The sequence below is a fragment of the Haliotis rubra genome, unplaced genomic scaffold (assembly GCF_003918875.1).
Source record: "Haliotis rubra isolate DU_JTF1 unplaced genomic scaffold, ASM391887v1 Scf1054, whole genome shotgun sequence".
NCBI lineage: Eukaryota > Metazoa > Mollusca > Gastropoda > Lepetellida > Haliotidae > Haliotis > Haliotis rubra.
Window position 1 is genome coordinate 27,957 of NW_025764953.1, and position 20,153 is coordinate 48,109.

Consider the following 20,153-nt stretch of genomic DNA (forward strand, 5'->3'; position numbering starts at 1 on the left):
AACAATTGCAAGATGTCACTCTAAGCGTCCATCTTGAACACACTCCTCAAGAATTCAAACAATTGCAAGATGTCACTCTAAGCGTCCATCTTGAACACACTCCTCAAGAATCCAAACAATCACAAGATGTCACTCTAAGCGTCCATCTTAAACACACTCCTCAAGAATACAAACAATTGCAAGATGTCACTCTAAGCGTCCATCTTAAACACACTCCTCAAGAATACAAACAATTGCAAGATGTCACTCTAAGCGTCCATCTTAAACACACTCCTCAAGAATCCAAACAATCACAAGATGTCACTCTAAGCGTCCATCTTAAAACACTCTCCTCAAGAATACAAACAATTGCAAGATGTCACTCTAAGCGTCCATCTTAAACACACTCCTCAAGAATACAAACAATTGAAAGATGTCACTCTAAGCGTCCATCTTAAACACACTCCTCAAGAATACAAACAATTGCAAGATGTCACTCTAAGCGTCCATCTTGAAACACACTCCTCAAGAATACAAACAATTGCAAGATGTCACTCTAAGCGTCCATCTTGAACACTCTCCTTAAGAATCCAAACAATTGCAAGATGTCACTCTAAGCGTCCATCTTGAACACACTCCTCAAGAATCCAAACAATTGCAAGATGTCACTCTAAGCGTCCATCTTGAACACTCTCCTTAAGAATCCAAACAATTGCAAGATGTCACTCTAAGCGTCCATCTTAAACACACTCCTCAAGAATCCAAACAATTGCAAGATGTCACTCTAAGCGTCCATCTTGAAACATCGCTCCTCAAGAATACAAACAATTGCAAGATGTCACTCTAAGCGTCCATCTTAAACACACTCCTCAAGAATACAAACAGTTGCAAGATGTCACTCTAAGCGTCCATCTTAAACACACTCCACAAGAATCCAAACAATTGCAAGATGTCACTCTAAGCGTCCATCTTAAACACAATTCTCAAGAATACAAACAATTGCAAGATGTCACTCTAAGCGTCCATCTTAAACACACTCCCTCAAGAATGGTAAACAATTGAAAGATGTCACTCTAAGCGTCCATCTTAAACACACTCCTCAAGAATCAAAACAATTGCAAGATGTCACTCTAAGCGTCCATCTTAAACACACTCTCTAAGAATACAAACAATTGCAAGATGTCACTCTAAGCGTCCATCTTGAACACTCTCCTTAAGAATCCAAACAATTGCAAGATGTCACTCTAAGCGTCCATCTTGAACACACTCCTCAAGAATCCAAACAATTGTAAAGATGTCACTCTAAGCGTCCATCTTAAACACTCTCCTTAAGAATCCAAACAATTGCAAGATGTCACTCTAAGCGTCCATCTTGAACACACTCCTCAAGAATACAAACAATTGCAAGATGTCACTCTAAGCGTCCATCTTGAACACACTCCTCAAGAATATTAAACAATTGCAAGATGTCACTCTAAGCGTCCATCTTGAACACTCTCCTCAAGAATCTAAACAATTGCAAGATGTCACTCTAAGCGTCCATCTTGAACACACTCCTCAAGAATACAAACAATTGCAAGATGTCACTCTAAGCGTCCATCTTGAACACTCTCCTTAAGAATCCAAACAATTGCAAGATGTCACTCTAAGCGTCCATCTTAACACACACTCCTCAAGAATCCAAACAATTGCAAGATGTCACTCTAAGCGTCCATCTTAAACACGCTCCTCAAGAATCCAAACAATTGCAAGATGTCACTCTAAGCGTCCATCTTAAACACACTCCTCAAGAATACAAACAGTTGCAAGATGTCACTCTAAGCGTCCATCTTAAACACACTCCTCAAGAATCCAAACAATTTCACAAGATGTCACTCTAAGCGTCCATCTTAAAACACACTCCTCAAGAATACAAACAATTGAAAGATGTCACTCTAAGCGTCCATCTTGAACATAGTCCACAAGAATCCACAACTGTAAGATGTCACTCTAAGCGTCCATCTTGACACGGAACACTCTCCTCAAGAATCCAGACACACGTGACAGGAAGACTCGAACTGGGGACTGGGTCGGGGTGTCGTCATCATCCAGGTTGATGTCAACGAAGTGAGGGGCATCACGAAAGACGGGGGTAGAGAGAGGGGCAGGGAGAGAGGTGGGAGGGTGGGCAGCTCAGACAGGGGTTCAAGGATGGTCATGTACCTCCCAGTAGGACGCTGACAGGGAAGGAGAGAAGGAAAAGTTGAGAGTGACAGAAAGTGAAAGTAGAGAAAAAGGGCAGATGATCATAATTGATTGATAGAGCCATGATCACAATGTAAGGAAAATGTGATTTAGAAATCGGATATTTACTGCAAACACACATTGAGAACAGTGTCCAATCAATTGTAATGTGTTGGCATGGCTTTGTGTTAGTAACTGGTACAATGGATAGGTCCATGCACAAAATAAAAGACACACACAAATTCAGTTTTACAATATGAAGTAACTGATTCCCTTAAACACCCACTTGGCGAGGAGGGGCCCAGATGTCAAAGTTCAAAGGGAACCTGATCACGAGGTCAAGGGCTGTTGGGGAAAGAAGGAATGAGAGTCTTAGAAATAACTAAACAACAAACTGAACCTGACTGTATCAAAACTGATCATGAGTAAACCAGGACATTTAAATGAGTAATCATTAAGTTGGGACACTTAATCTGGCAAATTCATTAAGGTGACATTAAAGTATTCCCCTATGTTCTATGCATACAACTATTTATTTTATGTATATAAGTATTCTATTTTGTTTAATTCAGTCTTTAAAAGTTCAAAAGGAACCTGATCACGAGGTCAAGAGCTGTGGGGGGGAAATGAATGAAAGTCTGTTAAATAATCAAACAACAAACAGAACCTGACTGTATCAAACCTTCATCTACAATTGGCTTCATTAAACCCTTACTGATGATTAGTGAATGAGGACATTAAAATTAGTAACACCTAATAATTAAGTTATGACACTTTAAGTCTAACATATTTATTAATCTGGGCACTGAAGTTTTCCCAGCATGATATATACAACTATTTATTCTATGTATATAATTATGCATTTAACTTATTTACGTTTTAACAGAGCTACAGATAACTTTTGGTGTCATTGAGTTATTTACTCGCTTGTGTTCATCTCAATTGGGTATCCTAATTTTCCTTTGAGTAACCAAATAAATTGTACCCACCTCACTAAAACTCAATTCGGTATTTTGCCATTTCCCATTAATTATCAAAATATAATAAAGTTTAAATGTTATTTAAATTGGATCTGTAATATGAGAAACGATAAGAAAGAAAGTTGCCAAGTTCATGTGTTGAAATAGAACCTCTGAATATACCTCAGTTATCTTATCTATGCACCGGGACGCAAGCTATGATTCGACATTTTGTGTGTACGCTTGTAAGATCAAATCTATTGAGCATTTACAAAAGTCAAGCGTACTTGGACGCAATAGACTTAATAAGAATTGAGTTTTCACATAAATATTTGCATAATTTACGCAGATACGCAGCTTATCTGTACCTCTGATTTTAACAAACAAGCATGTCCAGTGCAAATCTGAACTTTATAGATTATATTTTATCAATGTATCACCGCATAAAACAGGCATGTTTTATTGATATTAGGTTTAGCTTACCCCAAACCTTCAAAAGTTAATGGTCCCATAATGAATGAATGCTGCAATTAAACGTTTTCTCTGACCGAAGATCAGTTTAGCGAGATGTTTTGTGTTATAAATTATTGCATTAATAACGATTTAGGTTGCGAAATCCTTATCCAAGAGAGAGAAATGTGAGAACCATGAAGGTGTTGTTTGTATTGGGTTTGGTTTGTTTAGTTGTTGTTCCTTTTGTTTTTATGGTGTCTAGTTTTGTTTTGTTTTTTTTTTTGTTATTGTTTTTTGTGTTTGGGGGTGGGTGGGGTGGGGGTTGTTTTTAAATTGTTGTTTTGTTGGTTTTTTGGCTTGTTTGTTTTGTTTTGTTGGGTTTGTTTTTTGTTTTGTTTGTTGTTGTTTTTTTGGGGGTGTTGATTTTGTTTTTTATTATCGATATTTTTCCAGCTACTTTACCGTGGTCTTTGAACAATCCAGTCTGGACCTGACAATCCAATGATAATGAATGATGACTATTTTTATGGATATAAAACTTCTTTTATTCTGTGAAGGGGAATGTTTCGTCTAATGTCGCTGTCATGCAAGTGATCAAAAGTCACAGTTCATAGGTACAGAAAAATACAAGGATTTATGAAACATGACGTTGAAAGAGTGTTTTGTGTTTTGAGTCTGTGTTTGAAGAGTGGCAGAGTTGGTACTAGTTCTAGATCAAGAAGCAGAGAGATCCAAAGGGTAGCAGCTGCATACTGACAGCAGTGTATCAAACAAAATCAAGACAACATAATTACATGGGATATTTTTGGTGTACTATTGCCAGTGAACAGACACAATGTCTGCCAATCGACCAAATCAATGTGCTGTTTCCTCACTGATTTATGATACAGATCAGAAGAAAATTCTTGTGTTTACTTGTATTAATAACATACATGAAGTCGGTTTGGGGGTTAGTTCTTTGACGAATTGTGACTCCCTCTGTGAGTACCAGTGACCCGATTGTATACAAGATACAGTCATCGGACATAAGTAATCGTCAGTCGGCAAAATTCTCATTGACTTGCAGATTATTTTAGTGTAGCTGTAATAATTTTCATTAATTCAGTTTTCGTTATTTGGTTGTCAAATTTTGCAGGTTGTTAGGAAATCATCTTGGTCACAGATACATAATTTCCATGTAATGTTCCCTCAAGTATTTTCCGCATTGTAGTTACATGAACAACATATATACAACATTGTGTATTCTTTCCCCATAGACCGCCATGTTAAAGATTGTCTTAACCATGACACGCATCAATCAAAGTGCAGTCATTCTTGAAATACTGAATAGGAAATATAAGGGAAATTATGTCTTTGCAGCTGAGATGATTCATGACACATGTGCAAAATATAAACAAGATCAAACGACAAATAAATTCAAGAATGTTTCTAGCTACACCAAATTAACATGTAAATGTATGGAAATTATGCACAGTGACGAATACTTATGTCCAATGACTGTATATCACAATAAGACTTGGTGAAGCATGTTGACATTAGCAATGTTTTCTTGATATACTGATTTGTAATTTTGGCCTGCCTTTAGAATCCCCCACCAAACAAGCGCACGTTAAATCAGACATATTTGTATCTTTTTGTTTCAGAACATTGCTGACTTCTCCATACCTATTCTTAACTATGACGTTGCAATATTGTTGTACAAATGTATTACACCGACTCCCACCGAAACATTCGTAGAATCATAATGATACTGTTCAAATACTGGTGGTTGTTGCCGAACGTTTGGTAGAAATTGGACTAAGGGAACACTTTTCTTGATTAGTAAGACCTTAAACGTGATAGCCGGTAGCAATTTCACAACCTTATAAGGCAGCTCAAGAAGAATGAGAACCCCAATCATCACCAATAAGATTTTGAAAACAAGCCTAACTGCGGGAACAAGAACTGGTTTGCGGCTCGGTTGGAACTCGGTTAGTTTGAATTATATGTTAGTAAATTTGGCTTCAGTACTGTGGATCCTAAATCAGTACTGTGGGTCCTAAATAAAAAACAATAACGTACTTATTTTGAAAACAATTCAGTATTTACCACTGCGAGAAACAAAATTATTAGGGGAAAGAGCACAACTAAATCTGCATAATCACTAGTTATAAGCGTAAACTGCTCATTTATCATATAATTGTGTGAAGCGGATGTTGTATTCCTGTCATTTATAAACATACTGAAAGGATAAAAGGCCATAATTAATGAAAAGAAAATATTTCACACTGGTCAGTCTTCCAAGACAGCCAGCAGGATGTTCTGGAAGTTTCTTCGTTTCCCTACATCAGGATGAACAAAGTAAATAAGTCATAAAGAAAGCAAGAAGGCAACAATAACTAGTGTAGACATAAAGAAATACCTTGGGTGTAGGAGTTCATAGTGACAATAACTGGTGATGAGCAGATAATGAGACAAATGTCAGCAGAAATTCAGCAATATCACAGAGGTATGATAGCGTCAAAATGGCGGCATCAGAAGTGAGACTGTCGTCATAGCGACGTCATAAATCTCGCGAGATCGTCATAGCATTATTCGTAGCCCTAAGAATTATTAACTTTGATCGTAGCGAATGTGTTAAGAATGGGCTTAAGAAGTTCGTAGGGCTACGAACGCTTCGAGAATAAGGGTCCTGGTTTCATTTGTGCATTGCGCGAGTCAGGATAGATGTCGGCTAAAACACAGGTTTACGAGTCTTCAGTCCCCGCAAAATATTTACCTTTATTCTAAATTGTAAAGTTTTCTCTGAAACACATGTAAATACCATTGCTATGCAATCTTTCAGCACTGTCAGAACTGTGGCGAATAAACTCAAAGAATATAGTAAATGCTTTCATTAAAATTGCTGTGTCAGTCAGTGATTTTGAAACCATAACTACACTAACTACATCTGTATCAACCCGTGAAGATCCGCGTTAAATTGGTCTTCAGTAACAAATTGTGATATATTTTGTAGTTAATAGAGGTTTTCAGGCTTAATTATTAAAACTCTCAACAGAGAATTTTACTTTTGTCTTCTTGCATGTTTTTTAAAATAAGTGGATCCGTAAAATAACAGCGAGTGTGTTTAGTTTAATGTCGACAGTTCAGTGATCAACATCATGAGCATCGATCAACGCAATTGGGAAACGATGACATATGGCGACCAAGTCGCCTTTTGGTCGCCTCTTACGACAAGCATGGGTTACTGAAGATCAGACCAGTGAAGATCTGGGATAGAATTGATCACTGAACTGTCTGGTCCAGACTCGGTTGTTTACAGACCGCCAGCATACAGCTGGAAAATTGCCGGCATAAACAACAAACAAACAAGCAAATGCAAAAAACCTCTATGCACACAACTACAACACGTGAAGCCTATTTTTCGTTTCCTCCGACGTTGCTGAAAATTTTGCATTGTCATTGTGATAAGTCATTTCGAATAATAGCACAGACTGTGCGGCAGCACATTGTATGGATACCAGCATGTCAACAGCATAGGCCGGGTGAAATGTTGCCAACTAGCTCGCAGACATCAATCACCTCTTTAGAATGTATTCGTGCGCACAGAGCGATAACCCTTTCACTTTGTACACAAGAGAAACTCGGGGAACACACCGACGGTCTGAGAGCAGCCATTGTGTATAATCTGGGAAGTGGCTGATACCATAGACTCACATCACGTCAAGTGTTTGCCCTTAACCCTGAAAAACTGCAGGCCCTAAGGACCCAGAACCATAAAATGTTATGGGCCCTAATCAGAATGTGTTGGTCCTATATTTTACCTACAGTGTAAGTAATTCCCAGCAAACAAAAAATGTGACAACCAACAAACTGAGTAGAGAGTTTTTTTTATCTCTAGTGACTGACTAGAATTCGTTTATAACACAATCAACATCCATGTCAAGATCCAAGTCTTCTGAAAAGTCTGTAATCTAAATTGTTTCCTCGAAAATGATAGTCGTTTCACTTACGGACAACAGCTGCTGATCGACATAAAAACTAGAAATTACTGAATGGTATTTTCTGAAAAATAATACTTATAGTTAGTAGGGATGAAAAAGCTCCTGTCCATATGACCTGCAGAAAACAAAAGCTGTGGGTCCGAGTGGTTTTCAGTCGACTTCGGGTCAAGAACCGACGCTAATTTTGAACGCTGATCACGTCGTCACTGACATTCATCCGCGCCTCTTGTACAGTGTCGGGCAAAGGAAGTATACACTTGAAAACTGGATTTTAAAATCTTGAACAAAAATGTACATGAGTTGTGAAACCTTTACAAAGAAAATCGAAGAATGCTGCAAACTAAAGGCCCAAAACACGCCTTTGACACCTGTATCAAATACATCGCCATGGAATAGTCAGTGAGTGAATATAGTTTTACGCCGCTTATAGCAATATTCCAGCAACATCACGGCGGGAGACACCAGAAATAAACTTCACACATTGTACCCATGTGGGGAATCGAACCCGGGCCTTCGGCGTGATGACCGAACGCTTTAACCACTAGGCCACCCCGCCGCCCCTTGCCATGGAATAACCAAATAATCTCATCGTTGTTGTACAAGCCAACCCCAAACAAAGTGAGTGAGTTTAGTTTTACGCCGCACAAGCATGGGTTGCTGAAGACCAATTCTAATCCGAATCTTCAGGGGCCCCCCAAACAAAGCAGTTTGCAAATATAAGTTCCTGGAGCTTGTATCGTTTCTGTCCTTTCTTCTCCGACGATATTCGTCACGCCGAAGACCCGGGTTTTAGACACAGTTTTAGTAATATTGCAGGAATATCACAGCGGCAGACACCAGATATGGATTTAACACATTAGGACTGCACGGTATGGTATGGTTTTCAAACGATACGTAATGTTTTATTTTACGCAATATTTTATTCTGAGAACCTGTATATTGGGTAAAGAACATTTATGAAGTTTTTGTGATTATCTTTATGGTTTAAATTAAACTCTACACAGACTATCATTCGCAACAGGTGTTTCCCTTCGTTATTCAATGACAAAATGGCATACTGTAATACTATAAATTGTATATAAAAGAAAATAGAATCCCTGACTAGGCAATCTAATTTTTGAGATTGCTGTTATCATAGCATATATTTTTTAGGGACTTATAATGTAGAAAATAGGATCGACATGTACAATTAGTGTCACTTACTGTCAAACACTTAAGTTTCCAATATATCGCAATGCTTGTACCAGGGCCCCGATCCACAAAGCATTCGTAACGTTACGGCCTGTCGTAACTGTACAGTTTAACATAGGCTTACGAATGTCGCAGCGCTACAAACTCTTTGTGAGTCGGGACCCAGAATCGCAATATATTATAATACAAATTAATACAATTTGTTTGCCAATACACAGAACTAGTATTTATGTGGGAAATCGAACACGGGTCTGCGGCCGGACAAGCGAAGTTTTAACCATGCACCAGGCTACACCACCGCATCGTAATCAAAGCCCACATTTACATTAATAAAAAAACATCCTCAAAATATATATGCTCCTTCCATCCAAAATGGCAGGTATCAGACAGCTTTTCGAAAATGGATCTCAATGACAAAAGATATTTAGTATGATATGGTTTCACCTGATAAATAATGACTGAAAAAGCACGCTCTATTTGGCAAACGAACTCCAGGACAATAAGTCATAAGTTTTTGGATATTTTAACAATACAATCTTTATGATATTGGACTCAAGGGCATGTGTGGCAGATATTCCAGATCTGTCTTTCGCAAGACTGACTGAGTTTGGTTTTACGCCGCTTTCAGCAATATTCCAGCAACATCACGGCGGGGGACACCAGAGATGGGCTTCACACATTGTACCCAAGTGGGGATTCGAACCCGGGTCTTCGGCGTGACGAGCCAACGCTTTAACCATTAGGCTACCCCACCGCCCCGTCTTCCGCAAGAGGGTAGTCTTTTTATTAATATTTTATTCCAGTAAACATCACTAAATCGCACTTTTAATGTTTAACAAAAAAAATTAAATCAATTGAATTATTGCAATTCAGTGACAGTTTTGTCTAATTCGACTTTACAAATGTCAGATAAAATATTTTTATACGTTTCCTTTAGAAATTGCCATTTCAGCATAATTAAGTTGTTATGTTTTGGTTTTCAATATGGTTGATAAATAATACCCTAAGATTATGTTCATAAAATATTTTATTAGAAATTGAAAACTCATGGTGACACATAATCGTCTTCGCTTACAGGCCCCGTGGCAGTTATACTAGAAATGACAAATTACGATATTGAATTTGGACTTCATGCTCAAGGCCATAACGTATAATATGAGTCAATTTAAAAAAAGTGTAAATATCATGTACAGACCCGTAGTTACTTAAATTGGGGATTATTATACCAATAGTTGTTTTAATATAATAAAGTCACATTAGTTCTTCCACCTGCATACCTTTTATTAAAAAATAATTCTTAAATATATACTTTGTAGCAGTTTTTAGTGTCAAAATGTAGCAAAACTCACTGTCCCACAGTCCGGGTTCACAATTTCAAAACGGTGCATGACGGCAAACAAAATAAAAATTCACGTTTTCTGATGTTTGTAGACAAGACAAAATAGAAACCAAATGGAATATAATCACCAAAATATAAAATTTTCATCTTTTTTTTTCAATTTTGGACATTTTGTTAATTTTGTTACCTGTCCCAGGGGTTTGTGTCAGTTCTGTTACCATGATCAACCAGATGCAAAAAATGACTGCTCCCTAATGCTACCAAATCTACTAATTCCTGTCATGGGCCTCTTTCTTCCTGCCTTTCCAATGGAGGGCAGCATCACTTGTCTCTGTGACATTTGAAGCAGAAATTCAACTTTAGGTGAGTAGGACACGCTGTCTATGATTTTTTTAGTCAAATCTGTTACCTAGTTTAAATGACATGTGCAACTACTTTTTATATATTAGCCATTGGCTAATTACAGCTAAGCAAGGAATTACTTGAAATCAGCATGGTTTTTTAAAGAAACGGGGAGTAATCATTATTTCTGAGGTGATTGTATTAAAAATATCAGAACTGTTACTGTCAAATCTGTTACCATTCACGCTGGTAACAGAATGGACATACATGTAGATAGTAACAGGTCTGACTTTTACCTCCTTATTCTTCAAACTGAAACTGAATTTCCTCTTTTATATATTTTCTTTTCACCATCTAAAAACTGTTTTCATCAATTTTGAGATAACATTTTGTGAAGGAACGGCAATATTAGATGATAGCCATTTTTTGGCAACAGTTTTGGCACAAGGCGGTAACAGGTTTGACATTTTGTAAGTTTTTAAAGCCTAACGGTCTTAGATTTAAGTTTTAAAGTATTTTATATTCTGATTTTGTAAGGTTTTATCTTGGTAATGACATCATCCATTAAAAGATATCGTCATTTTCAAACATTATCTATACAGATACATTTATTAAATTTAGGCAACAGAATGGACATAAAAAGTAACAGTTCTGACTTTTGCCCCGTTATTCCTCAAACTGAAACTGAATTTCTGGTCAGTTATTGGTTTCCTCTTTTACATTTTTTCTCTTGACCACCTAAAAACTGTTTTCATCAATTTTGAGATAACATTTTGTGAAGTAATGGCAATATTAGATGATAGCCATTTTTTGGTAACAGTTTTGACAGTTATTGGTTGTTTTCTTGTTCAGTCGTTTTAGGGTAACATGCCCTTTATTTCGGATGATATAATTGAAAGTTTCTGTTAAAGGGTTGAGAGTTGTATTCACTTTTTCTGGTATTCATCGTTTTATATGTTTTATGAGCATTTCAGAAAAGTAACAGTTCTAACTGAGGGCTGGTGTCAGTTGTGTTACCATTTTTTAATATTTTCATACTCACTGAAGAAGAACATATGACCATAGAATCTAGAATCTAATAAATTCATTGATCAAATAAGCTGTAACAGTGATGATTTATGCAAAAATTACAAACCGTTAGGCAGAGGTGTCAAAACTGTTACCCGAAGAGTCATTTCTGTTACTGGCTTCATTTTACCTTACCCACAACTATCACTGTGAACAGTACTATGCATGTACAATGAAGGTTTTTAATGGATCACTCAAAGATAAATCGTCGAATGTTATAAAGAAATATATGAGAAATCATTAATGTCATGTAGTATTTCCATTCTGTTACCATTCAAGTCCAAACTGTTATCGGCCATATCTGTTACGAGAAGTATTTTCAGAATAAGTAATTAAACATGTGTAATTTAATATATTTTAACTTGTTGTCGTTGAGTGCATGTTGAGTGAAAAGAAAATGTAAAATTCACAAGTACCAAACTGCAGTTATTTAAAATATAGAGATAATAAACCTCTGTTTTTTTCAATTTTTACTTAGTTCAATGCTTAGTTTTAATGCTTTATCATATTTGATAAAATATTTTAACGTTTTTGTGGATATTTCCATTTAATATGTGTATGGCGCGTTCTACAAAACTGATTAAACAACAAAATATGATATTGATATGTTTATGAAAAAAACATTGGTAACAGAATGATTTATTATTGGTAACAGAACTGACATGGTTACTACCAATTAGCACTTTGATTGTTAATTACACGTTAAATAAGCTACATTAAGCTTGCACAATTCATATGTGTTAAGTTGAAGATATGTTTTGTATATTTTTGCAAATAAACTTCAGAAAATACGACATTTATAATTTTGATTTCCCTCCTTGAAAATAACACTTTTTTTAAATCGACTGATATCCATCATGATGCAAAACGTGCAAAACCCCAGTTTCTTAAGATGACTACGAAGACATATGTCGGTGCATATGCTTTGAAAACCAAACTTACACGGATTAAAATAGTAACTGTAACCCATTTTACTCTGATTTCAACAAAATCAAAACTGAAATTGAAACATGGTTACACATTATACTGCAATCTGAGAAGAATACGCAAAAACGCAAACATCAACAATGTTGGAAAGTATGGTGGCCATGTCTACCCCAGAAATCGCACAGTGGTTGTTCTGATTGTATGAACCATACCAGCACTCCTACACATCCTCTTACAGCGAATACAGCACGTTTCCTTATATTGAGTGTACCAAAGACGTATATACGTCTTTGAGTGTACCATTCTACTGTTGGCTTGCCATGGGTATATGTGTGAAGGCTCGTTTGTGTAACTCGAGTGAGTGAGTTCAGTTTTACGCCACACTCAGCAATATTCCAGCTATATGGCGGCGGTCTGTAGGTAATCGAGTCTGGAACAGACAATCCAGTGATCAACAGCATGAGCATCGATCTGCACAATTGACATGTGTCAACCAAGTCAGCAAGCCTGACCACCCGATCCCGTTAGTTTCCTCTTACGACAACCATGGGTTAGTGAAGGCCAATTCTAACCCGCACCATCACGGGTTTTGTGTAACTCGAGGGTGTGTTGGATGTGAAATTTTAGACCCATGAAGATTCGGGTTTGACAGCAGGATCGGGTGGTCAGGCTCGCTGACAACTGCGTAGATGGACGCTAATGCTGTCGATCATTTGATTGTCTGGTCCATAGTCGATTATTTACAGACCGGAAGCAGGAATTTTGCTGTTTGCTAACAACAAACAAACCTTCTGCGCATGCGCAAAATGAAATAATGTTGAGTGCATCCATATTTGAAAATGTTCATTATGCATCAGTCAATAAATGTGCAAATGTTTAGCCCCTCCACTATCGGAAGAAAATGACGTTGAAGAATTTGGTCGAAGTACCCATTCAGATTTCCCTGAACTAGCACCAAAGTCAGATCTCCAAGAGCTGAGTCAAACAACAGCATAGTGCTCACAACGAAATGTAATAGTACCCGACACACTTTATACAATCTATAATAGTCACAAAACAGCGTGGTGTTAATCAGTATTAAATAACAATCCTAAACAGAAATATATGAGAGGCTGCCCCGTTCCACATAGACCTCAAGGAATTGCCAAGGGTCGTAACATATCGTTAAGGTATTTATAATAGATTTGGGGCGGCGGGGTAGTTAGTGGTCAAAGCGTTCACTCGTCACGCCGAAGACCCGCGGGTTCGATTCCCCACATGGGTAAAATGTGTGAAGCCCATTTCTGGTGTCCCCCGCCGTGATATTGCTGGAATATTGCTAAAAAGCGGCGTGAAACCAAACTCACTCACTCACTCTACTTTGACAAATCTTTAGATGTTAACTTTAATCTATTGTAGTGAGTGAGTGAGTTTAGATTTACGCCGCATTTAGCATTTTTCCAGCAATATCACAGCGGGGGACACCAGAAATGGGCTTCACACAATGTACTCATGTGGGGAATCGAAGAAAGCAGTTTCTTACCTGAATAAATTTACCAGACCGCCACCGAACGATTTGTGACTGTCGTCGTATTATATACTTATTCTATCTACTGATAAAACTTACGATAACGTTGTTATTGTGAACTTGAGATTATGTCATTTAAGCATCGATTTAAGTTTCGAGTATGCCACGAAGCTATATGAGGAATATAAACACACAATGCAGATAAACGTACTGAACCTTGGTTCTATTAGCTTTAGAGATACTGGTCCCGGATTATGTCCGATGCTCGTTATCAATGTGACCCTTGGCAGTTTTAAGATATAGGAACGTGCATGGCCATTAGTCTGTGGCATTTCCAGTTTTCAATAACATATACCATCATAGAATATATTATCATGCTTTATCAGTTACTTCCATATTAATAGGGGCGGTGGGGTAGCCTAATGGTTAAAGCGTTGGCTCGTCACGCCGAAGACCCGGGTTCGAATCCCCACATGGGCCCAATGTGTGAAGCCCATCTCTGGTGTCCCCCGCCGTGATGTTGCTGGAAGACAGCCTGTTGAAATGAACTTTTTTGCACCGACATGCCTTTATTAATGTAGACTGACTGAGTTTGGTTTTACGCCGCTTTTAGCAATATTCCAGCAACACCACGGCGGGGGACACCAGAAATGGGCTTCACACATTGTACCCATATGGTGATTCGAACCCCGGGTCTTCGGCGTGACGAGCCAACGCTGTAATCATTAGGCTACCCCACCGCCCCTTGTGGTTTAACGCCGCACTCAGCAACATTCAAGCTATATGACAGCAATCTGTAAATAATCAAGTCTGGACCAGACAATCCAGTGACTGAAATCAAGAGCATCGATCTACGCAATTTGGATACGATGTCACGCATCAACCAACTCAACGAGCTTGACCACCCGACCCGTTAGCCGCCTCTTATGACAAGCATGGGTAGCTGAAGATCAATTCTAACCCGGATCTTTACGGGTTTCTGAAAAGAAGTTGTTCCAGTTGTATCATGCTAGGTGAACAATCATGTGAGGTTTCAGGGGGAAATGCACGTACGCAAGATGGGGGGAATAAACAGGCCTTGGCATAACCCAATTGATTTTCAGTCAGGTGAGCTAGACACAGTAAACTCCATCCGATTACTGTGGGCATTTTTCATATGATAACCAGTCATATAAAATAACCAACTGGGTCAGATTGGATGACAGTCCTATTATATATTTATCACCAGTTACGATTGTTCACCGATATGTTGGGTATAATTTCTCATATATAGTTGAATGAAGTGGGTGAGAGTATCTGATTATTGGCACAGTCAGTGAACTCTAGTTGTCTGTATGTGATATATACTACTTAAAAATAGGGAATATTCACTAAAGGGTGTCACAGCTATTAATATTTTGTATTTTGAATGAGATGAACAGTTTAACAGTAACAGCTGACTGAGATTCGCATTAGCCGTTGACCATAGATTTTGCTAGACGATTGATCACGTCATTTACTATCAACGTGTTGGCACCAACGAGGTCTTGCAGTGATGTGAAGGTCAGTCAGTCGTGGGATACACGTGGACGTCGGGCATACAGGTCCCATGCAGAGTTCGCCCCCAACCTTGAAAAGCTGCAGGCCCTAAGGACCCAGAACGATAAAATGTTGTGGTCATGATCAGAATGTGTAGGCCCTATGTTTTAGCTACAATATAAGTGATAATTAACAAACCAAGTTAAAGAGTTTAATTTAACTCTAGTGACTGACTACCCTTCGATTACAACAAAATCAACATCCATGTCGAGATTCAAGTCTTCTGAAAAGTCTGTAATCTAAATTGTTTCCTCGAAAATGATAGTCGTGTCACTTACAGACAACAGCTGCTGATCGACATAAAAACTAGAAATTACTGAATGGTATTTTCTGAAAATACTATACTCTTAGTTATTGGTAATGAAAAAAGCTGTCGTCAATAAGGACCTACAGAAAACAAACTGTGGGTCCGTGTGGTTTTCAGTCGGCTTCGGGCCTAATGACCGACGCTAATTTCGAACGCTTGATCCATGTGTGAGGCCAGTAATTAACGTTCTGCCCACTCACAGTAACTCTTGAAGCTGTGTAAAGCCCACGTCCACGTACTATGAGAAGGGTACAATGGGTACAATGTGTGAAGCTCATTTATGGTGCGATATTGCTGGAATATTGCTAAGAGCGGCGTAAAACTACACTCTCTAACTCAGTCGTCCACGGTTTCGTTCCCTGTGCGAAATTACGCATTATGTCGAAGATTTTACACCGACCATGTTTACGGGCACCTCGTGAAACTTGGCGTGTTTCCACGAAATCTATAACACGTTCTGAATGGAACTACCATTTTCTAAATACATACAATCATACAAGTTAGTTCCCCAATAATATCACCCCCTGTTTTTATTAAGTGAGTGAGTTAAATTTAACGTCACATCGGCAATATTGCAGCCATATCGTGACGAGGAGTAGAATAATAAATAAAGCCTTAATAAAAAAAGTCAAATTATAAAACCTGTCCACGATGGACAGTAAAATAACTAGAGCATCACAGATATAGAGATAAAACTAGTATGAAAAGCTAAAAACGTTTAACTGTAGAAGACAATACAAGAAATAAACAGGCTACATATCTCCAACAACTGAAGGTAGATCACCATACTAGGGACCATGGGGACTTACAGTACATTTGCTTCCTGCATGGGCCCAAGCTGGATTCACATCATCCCTTCAGCTGTTAGCAATTTAGAATAATCTAGCCATACTTAAAAAATACACATATTCTACGATTAAAATTGTAGAAAGTTTTAATTGACTTTGAACTTTTGGGGACTTACGTATCTGCTATTATTAAGAGTACAGAAGAAAAATATAGATTAACAGCCAAACAACAGTAATTAAGATATTTGGTCGATTCGTCGATAGGATATTGATCATCAATTGTCCCTGAGGAAAGCGGATTGTTTTTAATGACATTGTGCATTCAAATATCCTGTGTAGACAGTTGTTTCCAAATAACTGTATACTTTAATGATGGTGATACTGTGTGAGTGAGGTCAGTTTTACGCCCCTTTTATAAATATCCAAGCAATGTCAAGTCGGGGACACCAGAAACGGGTTTGACCCATATAGGGAATAGAATCTGGCGTGACGATCTAACGCTTTAACCACGTGCACAGTCTAAGTAAACTTAGACTCAGTATTATTCGTTACACAGCTATACTGAGTATAGCAGTGTACGTAACGAATAATACGGAGCCTAAGTTTACTTAGACTGCTTTAACCACTGAGTGAGTGAGTGAGTATGATTTCACGCCGCTTTTAACAATATTCCAGCAATATCACGGCGGGGGACACCAGAAATGGGCTTCACCCATTGTATCCATGTGGGGAATCGAACCCAGGTCTTCGGCGGGACGAGTTAACGCTTTAACCACTCGGCTAACGCACCGCCCCAGTTGTTTTGTAAAGACATCATATTGCAAAAGACTATAGATCTAATGAACATCGTGATAGAGATACCGTTGCGTTAGATTCTTATAAACGGGACAAAATATTTCAAAATGGAAATTATCCTCTAACATATGTAACTCATGCACACGAGACATTAAGTGCTGATTTGGCAAATTCTGACATATATGTGCGGGGTTTTGCTAGGACGTAGAACTCAGGTTCCACCAATTACACGTGTTTCATAGGAGAATAAGGTTATCTCCCATTCTTCAGGCAGTCGTTCCTTGGACAGCTTAAATCAACAACATTTACGGTCTAATGCACAGCAATCGATAAAGCTGTTACCTTTTGGTAGAGAAATGGAAGAACCCAGTTAAGTATTTCATTTGAGAAAGGTAACACAATCACAATGACATGTGTATGTATATAATTTATTCATATGATATCATCATGTTGTCATGAATAACATGTAATGTAATGTTCATACATTGCATGTTCATCTCTATTCATATATGTCAATTACAATCAGGTGGTAAATTTTATGCCGCTTTTTGTAGATTTCTCGAAAGCATTTGACTCGGTAAATAGAAATAAATTATGGAATCTTTCACGAATGCATGGTTTGAGTAGGAAAATGAGTAAAGAAGTACATCTTCAAAAACTGAATGTAGAACCTAATGTGTCACCGATACAGTGGCTTTGTGAACGTGGTGATTTTGACAGCTGCGAATACGATTCTGCTGACGCATCTAGTGTCAGTTTCTGCTTATGCAAACTTGCACATGATTGACATTAGATCAATTGCAGGGGGGGGGGAGGGTAAAAGTACATGTTCAATTTATTTCTGTGTGAAAGATATATACATGTATATACTTGCTACGGTTCCTGTAAGTAATACAGACTTTATTCACTAGCTCCACATATTGAAAACTACCATAGATATTACAATACATAACACACTTTTTTATTGTATTCTTTTTCACCGTCTCCCCTACTCGGGAAATGGGACTGGTCGGTTCTATAAATACATTCGGGGCCCACATGTCAACAACTAGTTCATGAGTCCGTACGTAAAGAAATGGCAGCAGAAAGGAAACGACTGAAAGAAGACAGACTCAGAAGTAAAAACTGGAAAAGATGGGGGGGCGTATTTGTCCGAAAGGCAATGGAGCACAGTCAGGGAAGATTATTCCGAGGATGGCAACTGGTAAGAATGATTTACATGCTTTCATCAGTCCGAACGAGGTGCACGATCGTCTCGAGCATCTCGTGCAATGTTGCTCTCGAGGTCTCGTGTCGCACCGGTTGTTTTGACAGTCTCACGTGCGTGCTCCGACTGCACGCACAGGATCAGCTGAGCAGACGACAGTTGCTGATGTGGCGCTTGACGAATCACGATTAGATGCCCGGAAATCAGAATTTCGAAGCTATATACAAATAAACATGTGTTTATTGACCCTTGTAACCTTTAGACTCATAGCATGCATGTATATATGGTTATTTGTATAAAACCAGGAATTCCCGAGTACTGGTATCAGGTAGTGCTGATCCTCTCAGCAAGTTTTCATCTGAGGTTTGATCATTGTGTAACCGACAGGGGCTTGTAATGCTAAAAACTGCCATCAAGGTATATATACTGTCACTGACAGGGTCAGTGACAGTATATACTACCAGAGACCAGATATGGTCCCTGATAGTACTAAGACCCCGTCAGTGACAGTATATAGTACTAAGACCCGTCAGTGACAGTATATAGTACTAAGACCCCGTCAGTGACAGTATATAGTACTAAGACCCGTCAGTGACAGTATATAGTACTAAGACCCGTCAGTGACAGTATATAGTACTAAGACCCGTCAGTGACAGTATATAGTACTAAGACCCCGTCAGTGACAGTATATAGTACTAAGACCCGTCAGTGACAGTATATAGTACTAAGACCCGTCAGTGACAGTATATAGTACTAAGACCCGTCAGTGACAGTATATAGTACTAAGACCCGTCAGTGACAGTACATAGTACTAAGACCCCGTCAGTGACAGTATATAGTACTAAGACCCGTCAGTGACAGTATATAGTACTAAGACCCGTCAGTGACAGTATATAGTACTAAGACCCGTCAGTGACAGTATATATATAGTACTAAGACCCGTCAGTGACAGTATATAGTACTAAGACCCGTCAGTGACAGTATATAGTACTAAGACCCCGTCAGTGACAGTATATAGTACTAAGACCCGTTAGTGACAGTATATAGTACTAAGACCCGTCAGTGACAGTATATATATAGTACTAAGACCTGTCAGTGACAGTATATACCTTGATGACAGTTTTTAGCGTTACAAGACCCAACAAAGTGTCCAGTGCAGGTGAATATGAACTTCAGTGACGCCAACAATAAACTGGTTTCTGGTTCAATAACTTAACTGTAGATGAGGTGATGCATTAAGATTCTAGATAACATTTTGTGATTTATTCACATATTAGGGCTGGGACGGGTAACCCGGATACCCAGGACGGGTGGGTAATGAGTAGTTGTGTGATAATTCATCGTTCCGTATCGATGCATCGATCCATGGACTGCTGATACAGTAAATCGATACAAAGTTTTACATTGTTGTATCTCCCGATACAATACTTCAAATGGGCAACGATACATCGATGTTTAACTTTGAAAATTGCCAAATCGCGATATCTGTCAAGAAAGACTTACTTTT

General features: G+C 38.3%; 1 protein-coding gene across 1 annotated transcript in view; it reads left to right on the plus strand.

Annotated features, from left to right (window-relative positions):
- The first annotated feature begins 18,070 nt into the window (after positions 1-18,070).
- LOC124276884 (uncharacterized protein YMR196W-like) overlaps positions 18,071-20,153 on the plus strand; it is a 32,680-nt gene continuing 30,597 nt past the window's right edge. The window contains exons 1-2 of the mRNA XM_046712553.1: positions 18,071-18,190; positions 18,546-18,643. Coding sequence (XP_046568509.1) covers positions 18,071-18,190; positions 18,546-18,643 — 218 coding nt within the window. The remainder of the gene's footprint in view (positions 18,191-18,545; positions 18,644-20,153) is intronic.